This window comes from Pseudophryne corroboree, chromosome 2 (assembly GCF_028390025.1).
Source record: "Pseudophryne corroboree isolate aPseCor3 chromosome 2, aPseCor3.hap2, whole genome shotgun sequence".
NCBI lineage: Eukaryota > Metazoa > Chordata > Amphibia > Anura > Myobatrachidae > Pseudophryne > Pseudophryne corroboree.
Genome location: NC_086445.1, coordinates 1,028,294,331 through 1,028,314,602, shown reverse-complemented (window position 1 = coordinate 1,028,314,602; position 20,272 = coordinate 1,028,294,331). Strand labels below are relative to the sequence as shown.

The window sequence follows — 20,272 nt, the reverse complement described above, 5'->3', positions numbered from 1 at the left end:
CACTTAGGACGTTAGAGAAAGATAGATATGGGTCCTGGGGGTGCGGATGTGAGATGGAAGGGAGGGCTCCATCTACAAGGCCCATTTCGGGTCTTTAGGCCTTCAGCCTGAGCACAGGCTAATTAGGGCCTGCACCTGTAGGAAGCTGATATAAGCTCTGTCAGGGCTTGGCTCAGAGCTCACTATCTGGGGAAACAGGCAGCAAGCCAATTATGAGACACTGTGATTTACTGACTGTAAGTACTGTGCATATGCCTGTGTTTGTGGTAGGGGCATTAGGTCCTACCACTCCGAGAGATGTAATTTATTATGTTCAGTTAGTGCCCAGATGGGCTACAATTATTTTTATATTTTGTTTTATACTGCACAATAAAACTAGCCATGGCTAGATTGAACGAAAACCCTGGACTGATGTGCTGTTTTCCTAGCTACTGTGTATTTGGAGGAACCCATGTACCCCAGGAGAGGGCACCCCTACCCTGATCTCCTTACAGTGTGTACCCATTAAGCGGCGGGCTGACCGCATCGTGGATGCAATGCTTAGTACATCCCGCTAATACTCCAAAACCACACTGGTAGCTTAATTTGATCCTGACAAAAAAAAATGACCTGTAGTGTATATATATATATATATATATATATATATATATATATCTATATCTATCTATATCTATCTATCTATCTATCTATCTATCTATATATATATATATATATATATATATATATATATATATACATACAGGTTGAGTATCCCTTATCCAAAATGCTTGGGACCAGAGGTATTTTGGATATTGGATTTTTCCGTATTTTGGAATAATTGTATACCATAATGAGATATCATGGTGATGGGACCTAAATCTAAGCACAGAATGTATTTATGGTACATATACACCTTATACACACAGCCTGAAGGTCATTTAATACAATATTTTTAATAACTTTGTGCATTAAACAAAGTGTGTGTACATTCACACAATTCATTTATGTTTCATATACACCTTATACACACAGCCTGAAGGTCATTTAATACAATATTTTTTATAACTTTGTGTATTAAACAAAGTTTGTGTACATTGAGCCATCAGAAAACAAAGGTTTCACTATCTCACTCTCACTCAAAAAAGTCCGTATTTCGGAATATTCCGTATTTCGGAATATTTGGATATGGGATACTCAACCTGTATATATATATACAGGTATATATATATATATATATATATATATATATATATAATGTGTGTGTGTGTGTGTCCATGTTATATGGAATATAGAGAGAGATACTGTCTATCAAAGACTGGAGAGAGCTAAAGTACCTACTAATCCGCTTTTGTTATTTTTCAAACGCAGTCTGTAAAATGGCCGTTAGAAGCGGATTGGTTGGCACTTTATCTCTCTCCAAGGTTTGATACATCTGCCCCATAGATTGTAAGCTCAACTGGGGCAGAGACTGATGTGAACAACCAAATATTATATGTAAAAACGCTGCTGAATATGCGTGCGCTATAAAATAACGACAGATAGATATTCTGGAAGTGATTGTGCCAGCTAGTAGGATCTTGTGCAAATTGCCACCTCTGTGATTCCAAATTGGACATTTACAATGTGGTTCAGTGCCATGTCGGGCCGGCTTTACAGCGCATGCCTTGGTCTGAAAACTGGAAACAAGACAAGCAATTATCCTCTATGTGGTGGAGCAGGCAGCAAATTCATAAATGACTGTCTCACTGACAGGACATAGGTAAGAAGGAGATCAATAGCAGTGATGGTATGAGGGTATAGAAAAGCAGCCATGATGAACGAGATGGACATAGGGACATTTAACATTCCTTAAGAAACAACATAATGCATTTCATGACCACTGCCGACAGAACAGTCTTGTACCGACACGCACTGTAACACAATAATGGCAGATTATGCACGCATTGCAGCAATGATCTAATATGTATTCATGTAGCTTGCTTTCCTGCACACATCACTTCATATAGGTCATCATTTGCATCTTTTAGCATAATAAGGTAATATTGCTTTAATACAGCACCATCACATCTGGCCCATTTGTTGAATAATGAATAAAACCTTAGTATAAAATATGGGCAAGAAAGCGGGAATAATGACAAACAGGTATGTGGAAGAATGCGGATACCTGCCTATGTCTTAGGATTTATTTCACTTTGCGATAGTAACATGAACGCTATTCTCCAGTTCACCTTACCTAACAAAATGGTGCAAGTAGCATGGTGATGCTGTAACCCGTAGCAACTAATCAAGCCCATCCGCATCCATTGGTCGAGCCTGGACTAGGCGATACTTACATAGCAGATCAAACTGTGATTTTTCATGAGTTTTACACATAATATTTCATGACAGTTCCGTGTATTTAGACTTTCTCGGCATTCGGCTGGTGAATTGCATATTTTCTGTTGCGTGTGTAAATTATTAATCAGCCCGAGAAACCTACATCAAAGATGGCATTTCAATTATGCTATGTTTGTACTAAAACACGCTTATGATGAAAAATAGCCGTGAGATAAATCACTGTGCACTGCAAGTAGAGAAAGCCGCATTACAAAGAGGCCGTACAATATCCTTACACCCCACCAGTGACAGGCCGTCACCATTCCTGGACGTCTGAATCACTCCCAGCCTGACTGCATCTCTCACTTACTGAGGACGGAGTGCATATGCCAAAATATTACTTGGGAAAAGTAGGGAAAATAGGACTAGGACCAGCTCATTTACAAGTGAGGCGTATACTGACCTTCCACGGGTAGGGAGCACAGAGAGTCCATGCTCTTAGCCGGTCGGATTGTAGCTTTCTCTGCAAAAACAGAAGTTAATTGTTACTTGGTCAGTGTCACAGCTATGTCCCAAGCTTCACATGTGCTGCGGGAGTCTCTGTCCTACACTGATGAGCTCTGACAAGAGAGAATAACCCTGTCTATAGGGAAGGTCTCAGCAGTTACAGGTAAAGTTGGGAGGAGCTATGCTAACCAATGATAACCAATGGCCTAATGTATCACTGACATTTCATGTCATTATAGCTGTCTCTAAAAGTAAAAAGCAGAACGTAGCAGGCTCTGACACTGGGATTTTATGCTGGTTGTCCTCAATTTATTAAAACTGTATTCTTTTTACTTCAGTGGATGTGGGTAGTAGTATACTTGTTAGAGCATGACTAAAGGCCCGCATACATCTACGATGAATGGGGGGCAATTCCCTAATCCCCCGAAGCCTGGGTTAGGGAATCAGGGATATCCGACATGTTGACCAGTGACATCACTGAGAATGCAGCCTATCCAGTCACTAGGAACCAGTGACATCACTGAGATGGCAGCCTATGCAGTCACTAGGAGCCAGTGACATCCCTGAGAATGCAGTCTATCCAGTCACTTGGAGCCAGTGACATCACTGAGAATGCAGCCTATCCAGTCACTAGCAACCAGTGACATCACTGAGAATGCAGCCTATCCAGTTACTAGGAGCCAGTGACATCACTGAGAATGCAGCCTGTCCAGTCACTAGGAACCAGTGACATCACAGATAATGCAGCCTATCCAGTCACTAGCAACCAGTGACATCACTGAGAGTGCAGACTATCCAGTCACTGGTAACCAGTGACATCACTGAGAGTGCAGCCTATCCAGTCACTAGGAGCCAGTGACATCACTGAGAATGCAGCCTATCCAAGTAGCTAGGAACCAGTGACATAACTGAGAGTGCAGTCTATCCAGTCACTAGGAACCAGTGACATCGCTGAGAGTGCAGCTTATCCAGTCACTAGGAACCAGTGACATCACTGAGAGTGCAGCCTATCCAGTCACTACATATTCCATACTCACCGCTCATTTCTTTCTGTCCTCTAACAAACACACTTCCATTCCGGCTTAATTTAGACTTTGATTCTGTTCCGGAACGACCCAGATTGAATATAGATTTCCATTTCTTAGACTTGGTGGACAGTTTCCTCCTACAGAAAAACATTAGTGTAACAATAACAGGTTACAATCAGGAAAATAACAATGGCCTATATTGATCATAGAAACTGATGTGTGTTACATGAAGCTGATACAATGCAGCAAACGTCATCTCAACATCTGCGTGTGTTCAATGTGATGCACTTATAATGTATATTTAAGGGGAGATGTATCAAACATTGGAGAGAGAAAAAAATACAAGCAATCAGCTTCTAGCTGCCATGTTACAGGCTATGTTTGGAAATGACAGAAGCTTATTGGTTGGTACTTTATCTCTCTCCACTTTATCTCTCTCCAAGGCTTGATACACCCCCCCCCCCCCTTAGTAGACGCTGAGTAAGTTGTGTTGCCTGCTGTGATTGATAAAGCAACAGATTCCTACACACAATAGTGGCAGTCACTTTGTCAGCTGATAGCATATTTATGATAATGATGAATCTCCATTGATTAGGGGCTATTAACATCAATGAACATTCATCATCTCCATTCACTAGGTTACAGTGACATCACTGAGAGTGCAGACTCTCCATTCACCAGATTACAGTGACATTACTGAGAGTGCAGCCTATCCATTCACTAGGAACCAGTGACATCACTGAGAATGCAGCCTATCCAGTCACTAGGGGCCAGTGACATCAATGAGAGTGCAGCCTATCCAGTCACTAGGAGCCAGTGACATCACTGAGAGTGCATCCTAGGAACCAGTGACATCACTGAGAGTGCAGCCTGTCCAGTCACTAGGAACCAGTGACATCACAGAGAATGCAACCTATCCATTCACTAGGAACCAGTGACATCACTGAGAGTGCAGCCTATCCATTCACTAGGGACAAGTGACATCACTGAGAGTGCAGCCTATCCAGTCACTAGGGCCCATGACATCAATGAGAGTGCAGCCTATCCAGTCACTGGTAACCAGTGACATCACTGAGAGTGCAGCCTATCCAGTCACTAGGGACCAGTGACATCACTGAGATGGCAGCCTATGCAGTCACTAGGAGCCAGTGACATCCCTGAGAATGCAGTCTATCCAGTCACTTGGAGCCAGTGACATCACAGAGAATGCAGCCTATCCATTCACTAGGAACCAGTGACATCACTGAGAGTGCAGCCTATCCAGTCACTAGGGGCCAGTGACATCAATGAGAGTGCAGCCTATCCATTCACTAGTAACCAGTGACATCACTGAGAGTGCAGCCTATCCAGTCACTAGTAGCCAGTGACATCACTGAGAGTGCAGCCTATCCAGTCACTGGGGACCAGTGACATCACTGAGAGTGCAGCCTATCCAGTCACTAGGAGCCAGTGACATCACTGACAATTTTGCCTATCCATTTGAAAGGAACTAGTGACATCACAGAGAATGTTTTTCACCATGATCTTTATATCATCAGTGAAAAGTTTTTCTTTTCTTTCTTCTGGGATACAACACTAATGTGTTCTCTGGATACAATCATTACAGCTAGACCTCAAAGCAAAAATAAAGAAGAAGTTCTGTATGGTGATATAAGCACAAAAAGCCAAACGTGTAACGCAGAATACTGAAGCTACCTGTAGTTTGCCATTTTCATAATGTACTAACGTACTATGACTCCAACTAAATTAATTTCATGTATGTACATTTACGTGGCTGAAGTTTATTTCCCCTATCAGTAATGTTATCTTCATAAATACAGTATCTTGTAATGTGCTACATTATATAATAGAGGACACTGCAGTTTGGTTGTATGATGTTTCTGCGGTCTGCAGGGGGCTCTTTGTCACAGTTACTTACTGACATTTGCCGCAGGATGTTCGCCCACGGGTACAGAGTGTTTAAACCACACTCAATAATGGATGAGCCTAGTGAACTCTCCCCCTTCTTCTGAAAACAAGTTTCAGTGTGTTGTATTTTAATGAGTATTCATATATAAATTAGGAGGACAATGTGCCGTAGGGTGATCCCAGTCATTTTTGTCTGCATTAAATGCCTCTCTGATGTCATTGAATACGGGTGATAAACGGCTGCCGGCTCTGCGAATTGGCTCAATCGTATCACAGGCTAAAAAAAACCTTTTGGAGGAGATGCATCAAACTCCAGAGGGAGATAGTACCAACCAATCAGCTCATGACTTAAATTGTTGAAACACAGCCTGTAACATGGCAGTTAGACGCTGATTGGTTGGTACTTTATCTCTTTCTCTAGGGTTTGATACGTTTTCCATTTTATTATCCTTTACTTACACAGCGCCAACATATTATACATATATGTACAATTAGGCCCATCCACTCCTGCCCTAGCAGAGCTTCCAGTGCACTTTCTCTACTATCAATACAGACTCAATTTACCAACATGCCAATTCTCATGACAATTGGAGAGAGATAAAGCGCCAATCAATCAGCTCCTAGCTGCCACGTCTCTCTCCAAGCTTTCATCAATCTCCCTTAAATATTTTTTTACAGCCAGAAGAGGAAAGCAACTCTAACACATATTTGTGCAGTAAAATAATCTGGAAAGTTACTCCGACAGCCACACAATCACCAAATACACCAGTCTCTGACCCCTTCATACATTTCCAGGTGATAATATTAGAAGAATAGAGGGACGTGCATTAATAATGTAGAATTCTGTTGCACATCATTGGAGATGATGGCACTCTATTAAATTAAACTTACTGGGTAATTATTAAATACACTGCATAAAGCAATCCATCACATAGTAGTTCTTATAGCTAATCTGTAGGTGGCAGCATTTCCCCATATTCCCCAATTTGGTCACTGCAGTGACTGAGAAACAGAATTTGAAGCCTTGAAATTCAGGACTTTGAGTATTATGGTGTCAGATTTATATATATATATATATATATATATATATATATATATAATGTATTTATTTAGTAACTAATGTCTGTAATTCTGCATGGACTTAGAACATTTACAAGCAGTGTACCATACAGGCAGGAATCGGACTGGCATGTTAAGGATGATTCACAGCCGACACTTGGAATGCAGCTTAAATTTTGTTGTGGAACAGCAAGTACCAACATGTCCTGCCAGGCTCTGGACAGCACTGCATGCTGGGACATACAGTAGTTCCACAGCAGCTGGAGAGTCACAGTTGACCTAACAACGGTGGTGCAAGTAGAACATTTTTCTTAGTGGTACTGATAGTAAAAATGGGAGTGGCCACGTATCATGAGGGGGCGTGGTCACACAAACTAGGGGAGTGGCTACATGATAATAGGGGCATTACCACATTATGCCACACACTGTAATGCCCATTCCACATTATGCCAGACACCGTAACGCCCATTACACATAATGCCACACACTGTAATGCCCATTACACATTATGCCACACACCGTAATGCCTATTACATATTATGCCACACACCGTAATGCCTATTACATATTATGCCACACATCGTAATGCCTATTACACATTATGCCACACACCATAATGCCCATTACACATTATGCCACACACCGTAATGCCCGTTGCACATTATGCCACACACCGTAATGCCCATTACACATTAAGCCACACACCGTAATGCCCCTTACACATTATTCCACACACCGTAATGCCTTACATATTATACCACACACCGTAATGCCTATTACATATTATACCACACACTGTAATGCCTTACATATTATAACACACACTGTAATGCCTATTACATATTATGCCACACATAGTTATGCCACTGACACCATTTTATGTCCCACACACAAAATGCCCCTTGTAAATTATGCCCCAACGGTGGGCTACCATATTTTTTAACGGTACTACGTACCACCCTACTTAAAGCACTGCCTAACAAGCCTCTAAGTGACAAGGCTTGCTGGTACTTGTAGTTGTGCAACAAACGGTGAGTCAACGGCTGCCTAGCTATGGAATTATGCTAAAAAAAACATTGCCTGCAATACAAACAGGTGGCAGGTTTTGTGGGCAGCTGAATCACAGAGGGCGGACGGGACCAGGACAGAGTCAGCTCACAGTTTACCACCTAATCTTTAAGAGTTATGATCTCATCTGGGAATGATGCTGGCTGAATGGAGGTGACATCAGTCTCTATTATGCACAGTAACACATTAATTATGCAAGCACCACTGAGATGACAGCCCCCTGTAGAAGAGAGAGTGATAATTTCCGCTCGTTAATATCTTGTAATAAAGGTCGCTGGCATAGCGCACACAAGATGGTTCCGGCATAATGATTAAAAGTCCAGGGATATTATTTTAGTATTGCTCTATCTATCTATCTATCTATCTATCTATCTATCTATCTATCTATCTATCTATCTATCTATCTATCTATCTATATATATCTATATATATATATATATATAAAGCACCACGGATGTCCAGGTGGAATTGCGCTTAACCTTTTCACAGCTGGCTATACATTGACAGCCTGGTGTATCTCGAGGCATGCTGGGATGTATAGTTCCACAGTAGCTGGAGTGCCACATGTTGGCAGGGGATATGGAAGTCATGGAAGAGGACATTCCAACCAGTCATTAAACAGTTAATTCAACCATTTATTTTCTTCTATTCCTCATTATAGTGGCTTATCCTTTACATGTAATCCCGCAATGGGCGCTGTAGTGTGTATTACTCCGGCACTATACAGAAAATCCCATTACTCACTCCAGAACACACCGTATAGAAAGCAAGCGGCCGCTGCCAGCCTCTGATTTCCCTCACGTCGCTGAAGTGTTTCTTCCAATTAACACAGGCGTTCCGAGCCGCGGTGCTCACAGTTATGGAGCCGGAGTTGCGGATAATTAGCGCAGCTGGAACGTGCTGCAGCTTCTGCCCTGGTAGTGCGATCTCTGGAGGGACAGTGATGGCTGCATGCACTTCCCCAGGTAATCACACAGGCGTTATCAGCCCATGTCTGTATAATAGCACATTCCACACTGTGCAGCTTCACACGCATTCTTCACACACTGACTCTGCACAATGGACGGCGATACGCCTGGCCTAACGTATGCATACGGTAACTGAACCTCTGCGGTGCCTCTGCAGCGCGCCTGCACTGCTGCACGGGAAGAGGCTCTGCACTAAGCCATGATTATGGGACCTATGTATTAAGAATCGCAGCACTGTGAAGTGAATAACACCGGCCCTAATATTGACCCTCATTCCGAGTCGTTCGCTCACTAGCTGCTTTTAGCAGCAATGCAAACACAAAGCCGCCGCCCTCTGGGAGTGTATCTTAGCATAGCAGAATTGCTAACGAAAGATTAGCAATTTTGCTATTAAGTATTTCCTTGCAGTTTCTGAGTAGCTCCAGACCTACTCCAGGATTGCGATCACCTCAGTCCGTTTAGTTCCTGGTTTGACGTCACAAACACGCCCTGCCACTCCTCCGTTTCTGCAGCCACTCCTCCGTTTCTGCAGCCACTCCTGCGTTTTTACCTGGCACGCCTGCGTTTTTTAGCACACTCCCTGAAAACGGCGAGTTTCCGCCCAGAAACACCCACTTCCTGTCAATCACACTACGATCAGCAGAGCGATTGAAAAGCTTAGTTCGCCCGTTAGTAAAATAGCATCGTTTTGTGTAAAATTGTTTAGCGCGTGCGCCCTGCTGTGCATACGCATGCGCAGAACTGCCGGATTTTAGCCTATTAGCAATTCTGCTAAAAATAGCAGCGAGCGAACAACTCGGAATGACCACCATTGTGTTTTATCTAGAATACTCTGCGTTTCATTGCGGATTCATTCTACAGCTTCTGATACGGAACCTCGTAGCCAGCCTCAAGTCTTTGTTAACAGCAAATTCATGTTTATGCCAGCAAACGTGTCACGTCCGGTGAAGTATCATACAATAGCACCGCCATCCGCATTGCATAGACTCTTTATTACAGGCCTGGCCAACCTGTGGCTCTCCAGATGTTGTGAAACTACACATCCCAGCATGCTCTGCCACAGTTTTAGCATTCCCTAATAGCACAACTGTGGCAAAGCATGATTGGACTTGTAGTTTTACAACAGCTGGAGAGCCACAGGTTGGCCAGGCCTGCTTTATTAGATTGCGCTGACCCCCGGCCGCATCGTGTGCCTCGATTTCACAGGTCTCCTGCACAGCCTCAGTGTAACCTGTAATTGATGGAAGCCGGGAATAGACAATATGGCGACTATCGCAGGTACATACATTGCTGGCTCTGGTACTAGCCAGTGCCTCCTGAGCCATTTACCTCACCGAACGTCCCTGATACACTGTCATAAACAGCATCTGGCAAATGAAACAGGTACAAATGTCACGCCTCTTACTTGTGTTCCGGGAGGTCGATGACGGTGTGGAATAAAGTCCCGCCGACTGGGACGATCTCCGGTAAACTGTTCTCCCTTCTCTCCCTCCGGGCAGGGTGGGTGGCTGACAAGCTGCGGGCTTGTGCCTCCTCCAAGCTGACCAGTTTCATCGGCAGCGATCCCACCGGCAGCGTCATACTCTTTACTATCCGGCACTCTGGAGAGAGAGAGAGAAGACAAAAGCTGCTCATTTACCTTTAGTAAATATATGGTATTATCTTTTTGTCTGTGCTTCTCGGCAAGACCTGTCTATCATCCAGGTAGGGTTTTCTGCGCATATCCATAAATTAAAAGCGTTTAGGTACTGGCCAACCATTGAAAAATACGCAGCTAAGGCAGATGCGAATGCACACATCTTTGCATATGTCTGTCCTATGCGGACGCAACTTGGCGGGGTCTGTCTGTCTATGAAATAGGACGTTTCATGGCATGACTTGGTCAGTGGCACAGCAATCACACAGAACCACCCTGACTTGGGGTGTTATACCGGGAAGGGAAGCCTGTGACTCAGTGTCACCCACTTTATATTTATTGTTTGCTATTTGCGGAGCATGCTCGCGCACCGTCAATCAATATTTAGCTGGACGTTCCTGTGTATTGTGAGCTTATGTTACAGTTCATATTTAATATTGTGCTCATTCTTCCAACTAAAAGAGGGTGTCACCAAGGTAAAACGTTGCCCGTTCTCTGAGAATGGGGTGGATAACCTTAGGCAGGATTTGGAAAGCGAGTCTGTGTGTTTTTCCATTAGTGAGGAGACGGCTGCTCCGGAGCTATTGCATTAAGGAAGAACCAAGAACATGGTAACATAGCAGCACATCTCTCCCTGCATCCTTCTCTGGCACGGGGAGACATTTCCTTACAGGGGAACATTGCCTAATTACCAGAGTAAACATGGTGACGCCCCGGCCACAGACCACAACAATCGCACAATAGCGACAGGCTCACTGAGCACATCCACAGACAGACGGACAAATAAAAGATACAGCAACAGGTGGTGATGGGAAAACCCATAATGTATAAAAAACAGTTGGACAAAGCTAACATGGGAGGTCATTCCGAGTTGTTCGCTCACAAGGCGATTTTAGCAGAGTTGCTCACGCTAAGCCGCCGCCTACTGGGAGTGAATCTTAGCATCTTAAAATTGCGAACGATGTATTCGCAATATTGCGATTACACACCTCGTAGCAGTTTCTGAGTAGCTTCAGACTTACTCGGCATCTGCGATCAGTTCAGTGCTTGTCGTTCCTGGTTTGACGTCACAAACACACCCAGCGTTCGCCCAGACACTCCCCCGTTTCTCCAACCACTCCTGCGTTTTTTCCGGAAACTGTAGCGTTTTTCCCCACACGCCCATAAAACGGCCTGTTTCCGCCCAGTAACACCCATTTCCTGTCAATCACATTACGATCGCCAGAACGATGAAAAAGCCGTGAGTAAAATTACTAAGTGCATTGCAAATTTACTTGGCGCAGTCGCAGTGTGGACATTGCGCATGCGCATTAAGCGGGAAAATCGCTGCGATGCGAAGATTTTTACCGAGCGAACAACTCGGAATGAGGGCCATTATCCGGATCACATCTATATAATGAATGAGTCCTTGATAGTCAGCAAATGACTCTTATGACATCTATTAGAGCCCATACTGTGGAATAACACTCTTGGGTCAATTGATTGATTGATTGATTGATTGATTGATTGAATGATTAATTGATTGAGTGATCAACCATTACATTAAGTCAGTGGTTCCCAACCCATGGGGCTCAGGAAAAGGAAGCAGGGGCACAGAACTACCACTAGGGGAAGGAAACGCCTATCGCGGTGACCTTGCAGCCAATTAGGAGGCAGAGGATATGGTACAGCCAGAGGGTGGGATGGTGGATTAATACGCTATTGCTGGATGAGGGAGGGATGTAATGATATAGATGAGGAGAGAGGGATGGAATGCTATAGATGAGGAGGAAGGGATGTAATGCTATAGATGAGGAGGGAGGCATGGAATGCTATAGATGAGGAGGGAGGGAGAGATGGAATGCTATAGATGAGGAGGGAGGCATGGAATGCTATAGATGAGGAGGGAGGGAGAGATGGAATGCTATAGATGAGGAGGGAGGGAGAGATGGAATGCTATAGATGGGGAGGGAGGGAGGGATGGAATGCTATAGATGGGGAGGGAGGGAGGGATGTAATGCTATAGATGAGGAGGGAGAGATGGAATGCTATAGATGGGGAGGGAGGGAGAGATGGAATGCTATAGATGGGGAGGGAGGGAGGGATGGAATGCTATAGATGAGGAGGGAGGGATGGAATGCTATAGATGAGGAGGGAGGCATGGAATGCTATAGATGAGGAGGGAGTGATGGAATGCTATAGATGGGGAGTGATGGAATGCTATAGATGGGGAGGGATGGAATGCTATAGATGGGGAGGGATGTAATGCTATAGATGGGGAGGGAGGGATGGAATGCTATAGATGTGGAGAGAGGGATGGAATGCTATAGATGGGGAGGGAGTGATGGAATGCTACAGATGAGGAGGGAAGGATGGAATGCTATAGATGAGGAGGGAGTGATGGAATGCTATAGATGGGGAGTGATGGAATGCTATAGATGGGGAGGGATGGAATGCTATAGATGGGGAGGGATGGAATGCTATAGATGGGGAGGGAGGGATGGAATGCTATAGATGGGGAGGGAGGGATGGAATACTATAGATGGGGAGAGAGGGATGTAATGCTATAGATGAGGAGAGAGGGATGTAATGCTATAGATGAGGAGGAAGGGATGGAATGCTATAGATGGGGAGAGAGGGATGGAATGCTATAGATGAGGAGGGAGGGATGGAATGCTATAGATGAGGAAGGAGGGATGGAATGCTATAGATGGGGAGGGAGGGATGGAATGCTATAGACGAGGAGGAAGGGATGGAATGCTATAGATGGGGAGAGAGGGATGGAATGCTATAGATGAGGAAGGAGGGATGGAATGCTATAGATGGGGAGGGAGGGATGGAATGCTATAGATGAGGAGGATGGGATGGAATGCTATAGATGAGGAGAGAGGGATGTAATGCTATAGATGAGGAGGAAGGGATGGAATGCTATAGATGGGGAGAGAGGGATGGAATGCTATAGATGAGGAAGGAGGGATGGAATGCTATAGATGGGGAGGGAGGGATGGAATGCTATAGATGTGGAGAGAGGGATGGAATGCTATAGATGAGGAAGGAGGGATGGAATGCTATAGATGGGGAGGGAGGGATGGAATGCTATAGATGAGGAGAGAGGGATGGAATGCTATAGATGTGGAGAGAGGGATGGAATGCTATAGATGAGGAAGGAGGGATGGAATGCTATAGATGTGGAGAGAGGGATGGAATGCTATAGATGAGGAGAGAGGGATGGAATGCTATAGGTGGGGAGAGAGAGATGGAATGCTATAGATGGGGAGAGAGGGAAGGAATGCTATAGATGTGGAGGGAGGGATGGAATGCTATAGATGAGGAGGAAGGGATGGAATGCTATAGATGGGGAGAGAGGGGTGGAATGCTATAGATGAGGAAGGAGGGATGGAATGCTATAGATGGGGAGGGAGGGATGGAATGCAATAGATGTGGAGAGAGGGATGGAATGCTATAGATGAGGAAGGAGGGATGGAATGCTATAGATGGGGAGGGAGGGATGGAATGCTATAGATGAGGAGAGAGGGATGGAATGCTATAGATGTGGAGAGAGGGATGGAATGCTATAGATGAGGAAGGAGGGATGGAATGCTATAGATGTGGAGAGAGGGATGGAATGCTATAGATGAGGAGAGAGGGATGGAATGCTATAGGTGGGGAGAGAGAGATGGAATGCTATAGATGGGGAGAGAGGGATGGAATGCTATAGATGGGGAGGGAGGGATGGAATGCTATAGATGGGGAGAGAGGGATGGAATGCTATAGATGGGGAGGGAGGGATGGAATGCTATAGATGTGGAGAGAGAGAGGGATGGAATGCTATAGATGGGGAGGAAGGGATGTAATGCTATAGATGAGTAGAGAGGGATGTAATGCTATAGATGGGGAGGGAGGGATGGAATGATATAGATGTGGAGAGAGGGATGGAATGCTATAGATGTGGAGAGAGGGATGTAATGCTATAGATGGGGAGGGAGGGATGGAATGCTATAGATGAGGAGGGAGGGATGGAATGCTATAGATGTGGAGAGAGGGATGGAATGCTATAGATGAGGAGGAAGGGATGTAATGCTATAGATGAGGAGGGAGGGATGGAATGCTATAGATGGGGAGGGAGAGATGGAATGCTATAGATGGGGAGAGAGGGATGGAATGCTATAGATGAGGAGGGAGCGATGGAATGCTATAGATGAGGAGGGAGGGATGTAATGCTATAGATGTGGAGAGAGGGATGGAATGCTATAGATGTGGAGAGAGGGATGGAATGCTATAGATGGGGAGGGAGGGATGGAATGCTACAGATGGGGAGGGAGGGATGGAATGCTATAGATGAGGAGGGAGGGATGGAATGCTATAGATGTGGAGGGAGGGATGTAATGCTATAGATAAAGAGGGAGGGATGGAATGCTATAGTTGGGGAGGGAGGGATGGAATGCTATAGATGGGGAGAGAGGGATGGAATGCTATAGATGAGGAGGGAGGGATGTAATGCTATAGATGGGGAGAGAGGGATGGAATGCTATAGATGGGGAGGGAGGGATGGAATGCTATAGATGGGGAGAGAGGGATGGAATGCTATAGATGGGGAGGGAGGGATGGAATGCTATAGATGTGGAGAGAGAGAGGGATGGAATGCTATAGATGGGGAGAGAGGGATGTAATGCTATAGATGAGGAGAGAGGGATGTAATGCTATAGATGGGGAGGGAGGGAGGGATGGAATGATATAGATGTGGAGAGAGGGATGGAATGCTATAGATGTGGAGAGAGGGATGTAATGCTATAGATGGGCAGGGAGGGATGGAATGCTATAGATGAGGAGGGAGGGATGGAATGCTATAGATGTGGAGAGAGGGATGGAATGCTATAGATGAGGAGGGAGGGATGGAATGCTATAGATGAGGAGGGAGGGATGGAATGCTATAGATGGGGAGGGAGAGATGGAATGCTATAGATGGGGAGAGAGGGATGGAATGCTATAGATGTGGAGAGAGGGATGGAATGCTATAGATGTGGAGAGAGGGATGGAATGCTATAGATAGCGAGGGATGGATGGAATGCTACAGATGGGGAGGGAGGGATGGAATGCTATAGATGAGGAGGGAGGGATGAAATGCTATAGAAGGGGAGGTAGGGATGTAATGCTATAGATAAAGAGGGAGGGATGGAATGCTATAGTTGGGGAGGGAGGGATGGAATGCTATAGATAGGGAGAGAGGGATGGAATGCTATAGATGAGGAGGGAGGGATGTAATGCTATAGATAAGGAGGGAGGGATGGAATGCTATAGATGGGGAGGGAGGGATGGAATGCTATAGATGGGGAGTGAGGGATGGAATGCTATAGATGAGGAAGGAGGGATGGAATGCTATAGATGGGGAGAGAGGGATGAAATGCTATAGGTGTGGAGAGAGGGATGGAATGCTATAGATGGAGAGGGAGGGATGGAATGCTATAGATGGGAAGAGAGGGATGGAATGCTATAGATGTGGAGAGAGGGATGGAATGCTATAGATGTGGAGAGAGGGATGGAATGCTATAGATGGGCAGTGATCGAATGCTACAGATGGGGAGAGAGGGATGGAATGCTATAGATGGGGAGAGAGGGATGGAATGCTATAGATGAGGAGAGAGGGATGGAATGCTATAGATGGGGAGGGAGGGATTGAATGCTATAGATGGGGAGGGAGGGATGGAATGCTATAGATGGGGAGGGAGGGAGGGATGGAATGCTATAGATGGGGAGGGATAGATGGAATGCTATAGATGGGGAGGGAGGGATGGAATGCTATAGATGGGGAGAGAGGGATGGAATGCTATAGATGTGGAGGGATGGAATGCTATAGATGTGGAGGGAGGGATGGAATGCTATAGATGTGGAGAGAGGGATGGAATGCTATAGATGTGGAGAGAGGGATGAAATGCTATAGATGGGGAGGGAGGGATGGAATGCTATAGATGAGGAGGGAGTGAGGGATGGAATGCTATAGATGGGGAGGGAGGGATGGAATGCTATAGATGAGGAGGGAGGGATGTAATGCTATAGATGAGGAGGGAGGGATGGAATGCTATAGATGAGGAGTAAGGGATGGAATGCTATAGATGGGCAGTGATGGAATGCTATAGCTGTGGAGAGAGGGATGGAATGCTATAGATGTGGAGAGAGGGATGGAATGCTATAGATGTGGAGAGAGAGATGGAATGCTATTGATGGGGAGGGAGGTATGGAATGCTATAGATGTGGAGAAAGGGATGGAATGCTATAGATGGGGAGGGAGGGATGGAAAGATATAGATGGGGAGAGAGGGATGGAATGCTATAGATGTGGAGAGAGGGATGGAATGCTATTAATGGGGAGGGAGGGATGGAATGCTATAGCTGTGGAGAGAGGGATGGAATGCTATAGATGGGGAGGGAGGGAGGGATGGAATGCTATAGATGTGCAGAGAGGGATGAAATGCTATTGATGGGGAGGGAGGGATGGAATGCTATAGATGTGGAGAGAGGGATGGAATGCTATAGATGGGGAGGGACAGATGGAATGCTATAGATGAGGAGAGAGGGATGGAATGCTATAGATGGGGAGGGAGGGATGGAATGCTATAGATGAGTAGGGAGGGATGGAATGCTATAGATGAGGAGGGAGGGATGGAATGCTATAGATGGGAAGGGAGGGATGGGATGCTATAGATGTGGAGAGAGGGATGGAATGCTATAGATGGGGAGGGATGGATGGAATGCTATAGATGAGGAAGGGATGGAATGCTATAGATGGGAAGGGAGGGAGGGAATGCTATAGATGAGGAGGGAGGGATGAAATGCTATAGATGGGGAGGGAGGGATGGAATGCTATAGATAGGGAGGTATGGAATGCTATAGATGGGGAGGGAGGGATGGAATGCTATAGATGGGCAGTGATGGAATGCTATAGTTGGGGAGGGAGAATGGAATACTATAGATGGGGAGGGAGGGATGGAATGCTATAGATGAGGAGGGAGGGATGGAATGCTATAGATGGGGAGGGAGTGATGGAATGCTATAGATGGGGAGGGAGTGATGGAATGCTATAGATGGGGAGGGATGTAATGCTATAGATGGGCAGTGATGGAATGCAATAGATGGGGATAGAGGTATGGAATGCTATAGATGGGGAGGGAGGGATGGAATGCTATAGATGAGGAGGGAGGGATGGAATGCTATAGATGGGGAGGGAGTGATGGAATGCTATAGATGTGGAGGGATGTAATGCTATAGATAGGCAGTGATGTAATGCTATAGATGGGTAGAGAGGGATGGAATGCTATAGATGGGGAGGGAGGGATGGAATGCTATAGATGATGAGGGAGGGATGGAATGCTATAGATGGGGAGGGAGTGATGAAATGCTATAGATGGGGAGGGATGTAATGCTATAGATGGGGAGGGAGGGAATGCTATAGATGGGGAGGGAGGGATGGAATGTTATAGATGGGTAGTGATGGAATGCTATAGATGGGGAGAGAGGGATGGAATGCTATAGGTGGGGAGGGAGGGATGGAATACTATAGATGGCCAGTGATGGAATGCTATAAGATGGGGAGGGAGGGAGGATGGAATGCTATAGATGAGGAGGGAGCAATGGAATGCTACAGATGAGGAGAGAGGGATGGAATGCTATACATGAGGAGGAAGGGATGGAATGCTATAGATGATGAGGAGGGAGGGATGGAATGCTATAGATGGGCAGTGATGGAATGCTATAGATGGGGAGGGAGCGAGGGATGGAATGCTATAGATGGGGAGGGAGGGATGGAATGCTATAGATGGGCAGTGGTGGAATGCTATAGATGGGGAGAGAGGGATGGAATGCTATAGATGGGGAGGGAGGGATGGAATGCTATAGCTGTGGAGAGAGGGATGGAATGCTATAGATGGGGAGGGAGGGATGGAATGCTATAGATGGGGAGGGAGAGATGGAATGCTATAGATGGGGAGGAAGGGATGTAATGCTAGAAATGGGGAGGGAGGGATGGAATGCTATAGATGGGCAGTGATGGAATGCTATAGATGGGGAGAGAGGGATGGAATGCTATAGATGGGGAGGGAGGGATGGAATGCTATAGATGGGCAGTGATGGAATGCTATAGATGTGGAGTGAGGGATGGAATGCTATAGATGGGTAGAGAGGGATGGAATGCTATAGATGGGGAAGGAGGGATGTAATGCTATAGATGTGGAGAGAGGGATGGAATGCTATAGATGGGGAGGGAGGGATGGAATGCTATAGATGGGAAGGGAGGGAGGGATGGAATGCTATAGATGAGGAGGGAGCGATGGAATGCTATAGATGAGGAGGGATGGAATGCTATAGATGAGGAGGGAGGGATGGAATGCTATAGATGGGAAGTGATGGAATGCTATAGATGGGGAGGGAGGGAGGGATGGAATGCTATAGATGGGGAGGGAGGGATGGAATGGTATAGATGTGGAGAGAGGGATGGAATGCTATAGATGAGGAGGAAGGGATGGAATGCTATAGATGAGGAGGGAGGGATGGAATGCTATAGATGGGCAGTGATGGAATGCTATAGATGGGGAGGGAGAGAGGGAGGGAGGGAGGGATGGAATGCTATAGATGGGGAGGGAGGGATGGAATGCTATAGATGGGGAGAGATGGATGGAATGCTATAAATGAGAAGAGATGGATGGAATGCTATAGATGTGGAGAGAGGGATGGAATGCTATAGATGGGTAGAGAGGGATGGAATGCCATAGATGGGGAAGGAGGGATGTAATGCTATAGATGTGGAGAGAGGGATGGAATGCTATAGATGGTCAGTGACGGAATGCTATAGATGGTCAGTGATGGAATGCTATAGCTGTGGAGAGTGGGATGGAATGCTATAGATGGGGAGGGAGGGATGGAATGCTATAGATAGGGAGGGAGGGATGGAATGCTATAGATGAGGAGGGAGGAATGGAATGCTATAGATAGGGAGGTATGGAATGCTATAGATGTGGAGAGAGGGATAGAATGCTATAGATAGGGAGGTATGGAATGCTATAGATGGGGAGAGAGGGATGGAATGCTATAGATGGGGAGAGAGGGATGGAATGCTATAGATGGGAAGAGAGGGATGGAATGCTATAGCTGTGGAGAGAGGGATGGAATGCTGTAGATGGGGAGGGAGGGATGGAATGCTATAGATGGGGAGGGAGGGGTGGAATGCTATACCTATGGAGAGAGGGATGGAATGCTATAGATGGCAAGAGAGGGATGGAATGCTATAGCTGTGGAGAGAGGGATGGAATGCTGTAGATGGGGAGGGAGTGATGGAATGCTATAGCTGTGGAGAGTGGGATGGAATGCTATAGATGGGGAGGGAGGGATGGAATGCTATAGATGGGGAGAGAGGGATGGAATGCTATAGATGGGGAGGGAGGGATGGAATGCTATAGATGTGGAGAGAGGGATAGAATGCTATAGATAGGGAGGGATGGAATGCTATAGATGGGGAGAGAGGGATGGAATGCTATAGATGGGGAGGGAGGGATGGAATGCTATAGATGGGAAGAGAGGGATGTAATGCTATAGATGGGGAGGGAGGGAATGCTGTAGATGGGGAGGGAGGGATGGAATGCTATAGATGGGGAGGGAGGGATGGAATGCTATAGATGGGGAGGGAGGGGTGGAATGCTATAGCTTTGGAGGGAGGGATGTAATGCTGTAGATGGGGAGGGAGTGATGGAATGCTATAGCTGTGGAGAGAGGGGTGGAATGCTATAGATGGCGAGAGAGGGATGGAATGCTATAGCTATGGAGAGAGGGATGGAATGC

The 20,272-nt window shown here is 45.8% G+C and overlaps 1 protein-coding gene across 1 annotated transcript in view; it reads right to left on the bottom strand.

The window, feature by feature from the left end:
- ARHGAP31 (Rho GTPase activating protein 31) overlaps window positions 1-20,272 on the bottom strand; it is a 207,781-nt gene that overhangs the window by 12,390 nt on the left and 175,119 nt on the right. The window contains exons 7-9 of the mRNA XM_063956769.1: window positions 10,239-10,434; window positions 3,840-3,967; window positions 2,759-2,818 (exon numbers count right to left, since the gene is read on the bottom strand). Of these exons, the coding sequence (XP_063812839.1) occupies window positions 2,759-2,818; window positions 3,840-3,967; window positions 10,239-10,434 (384 nt within the window). The remainder of the gene's footprint in view (window positions 1-2,758; window positions 2,819-3,839; window positions 3,968-10,238; window positions 10,435-20,272) is intronic.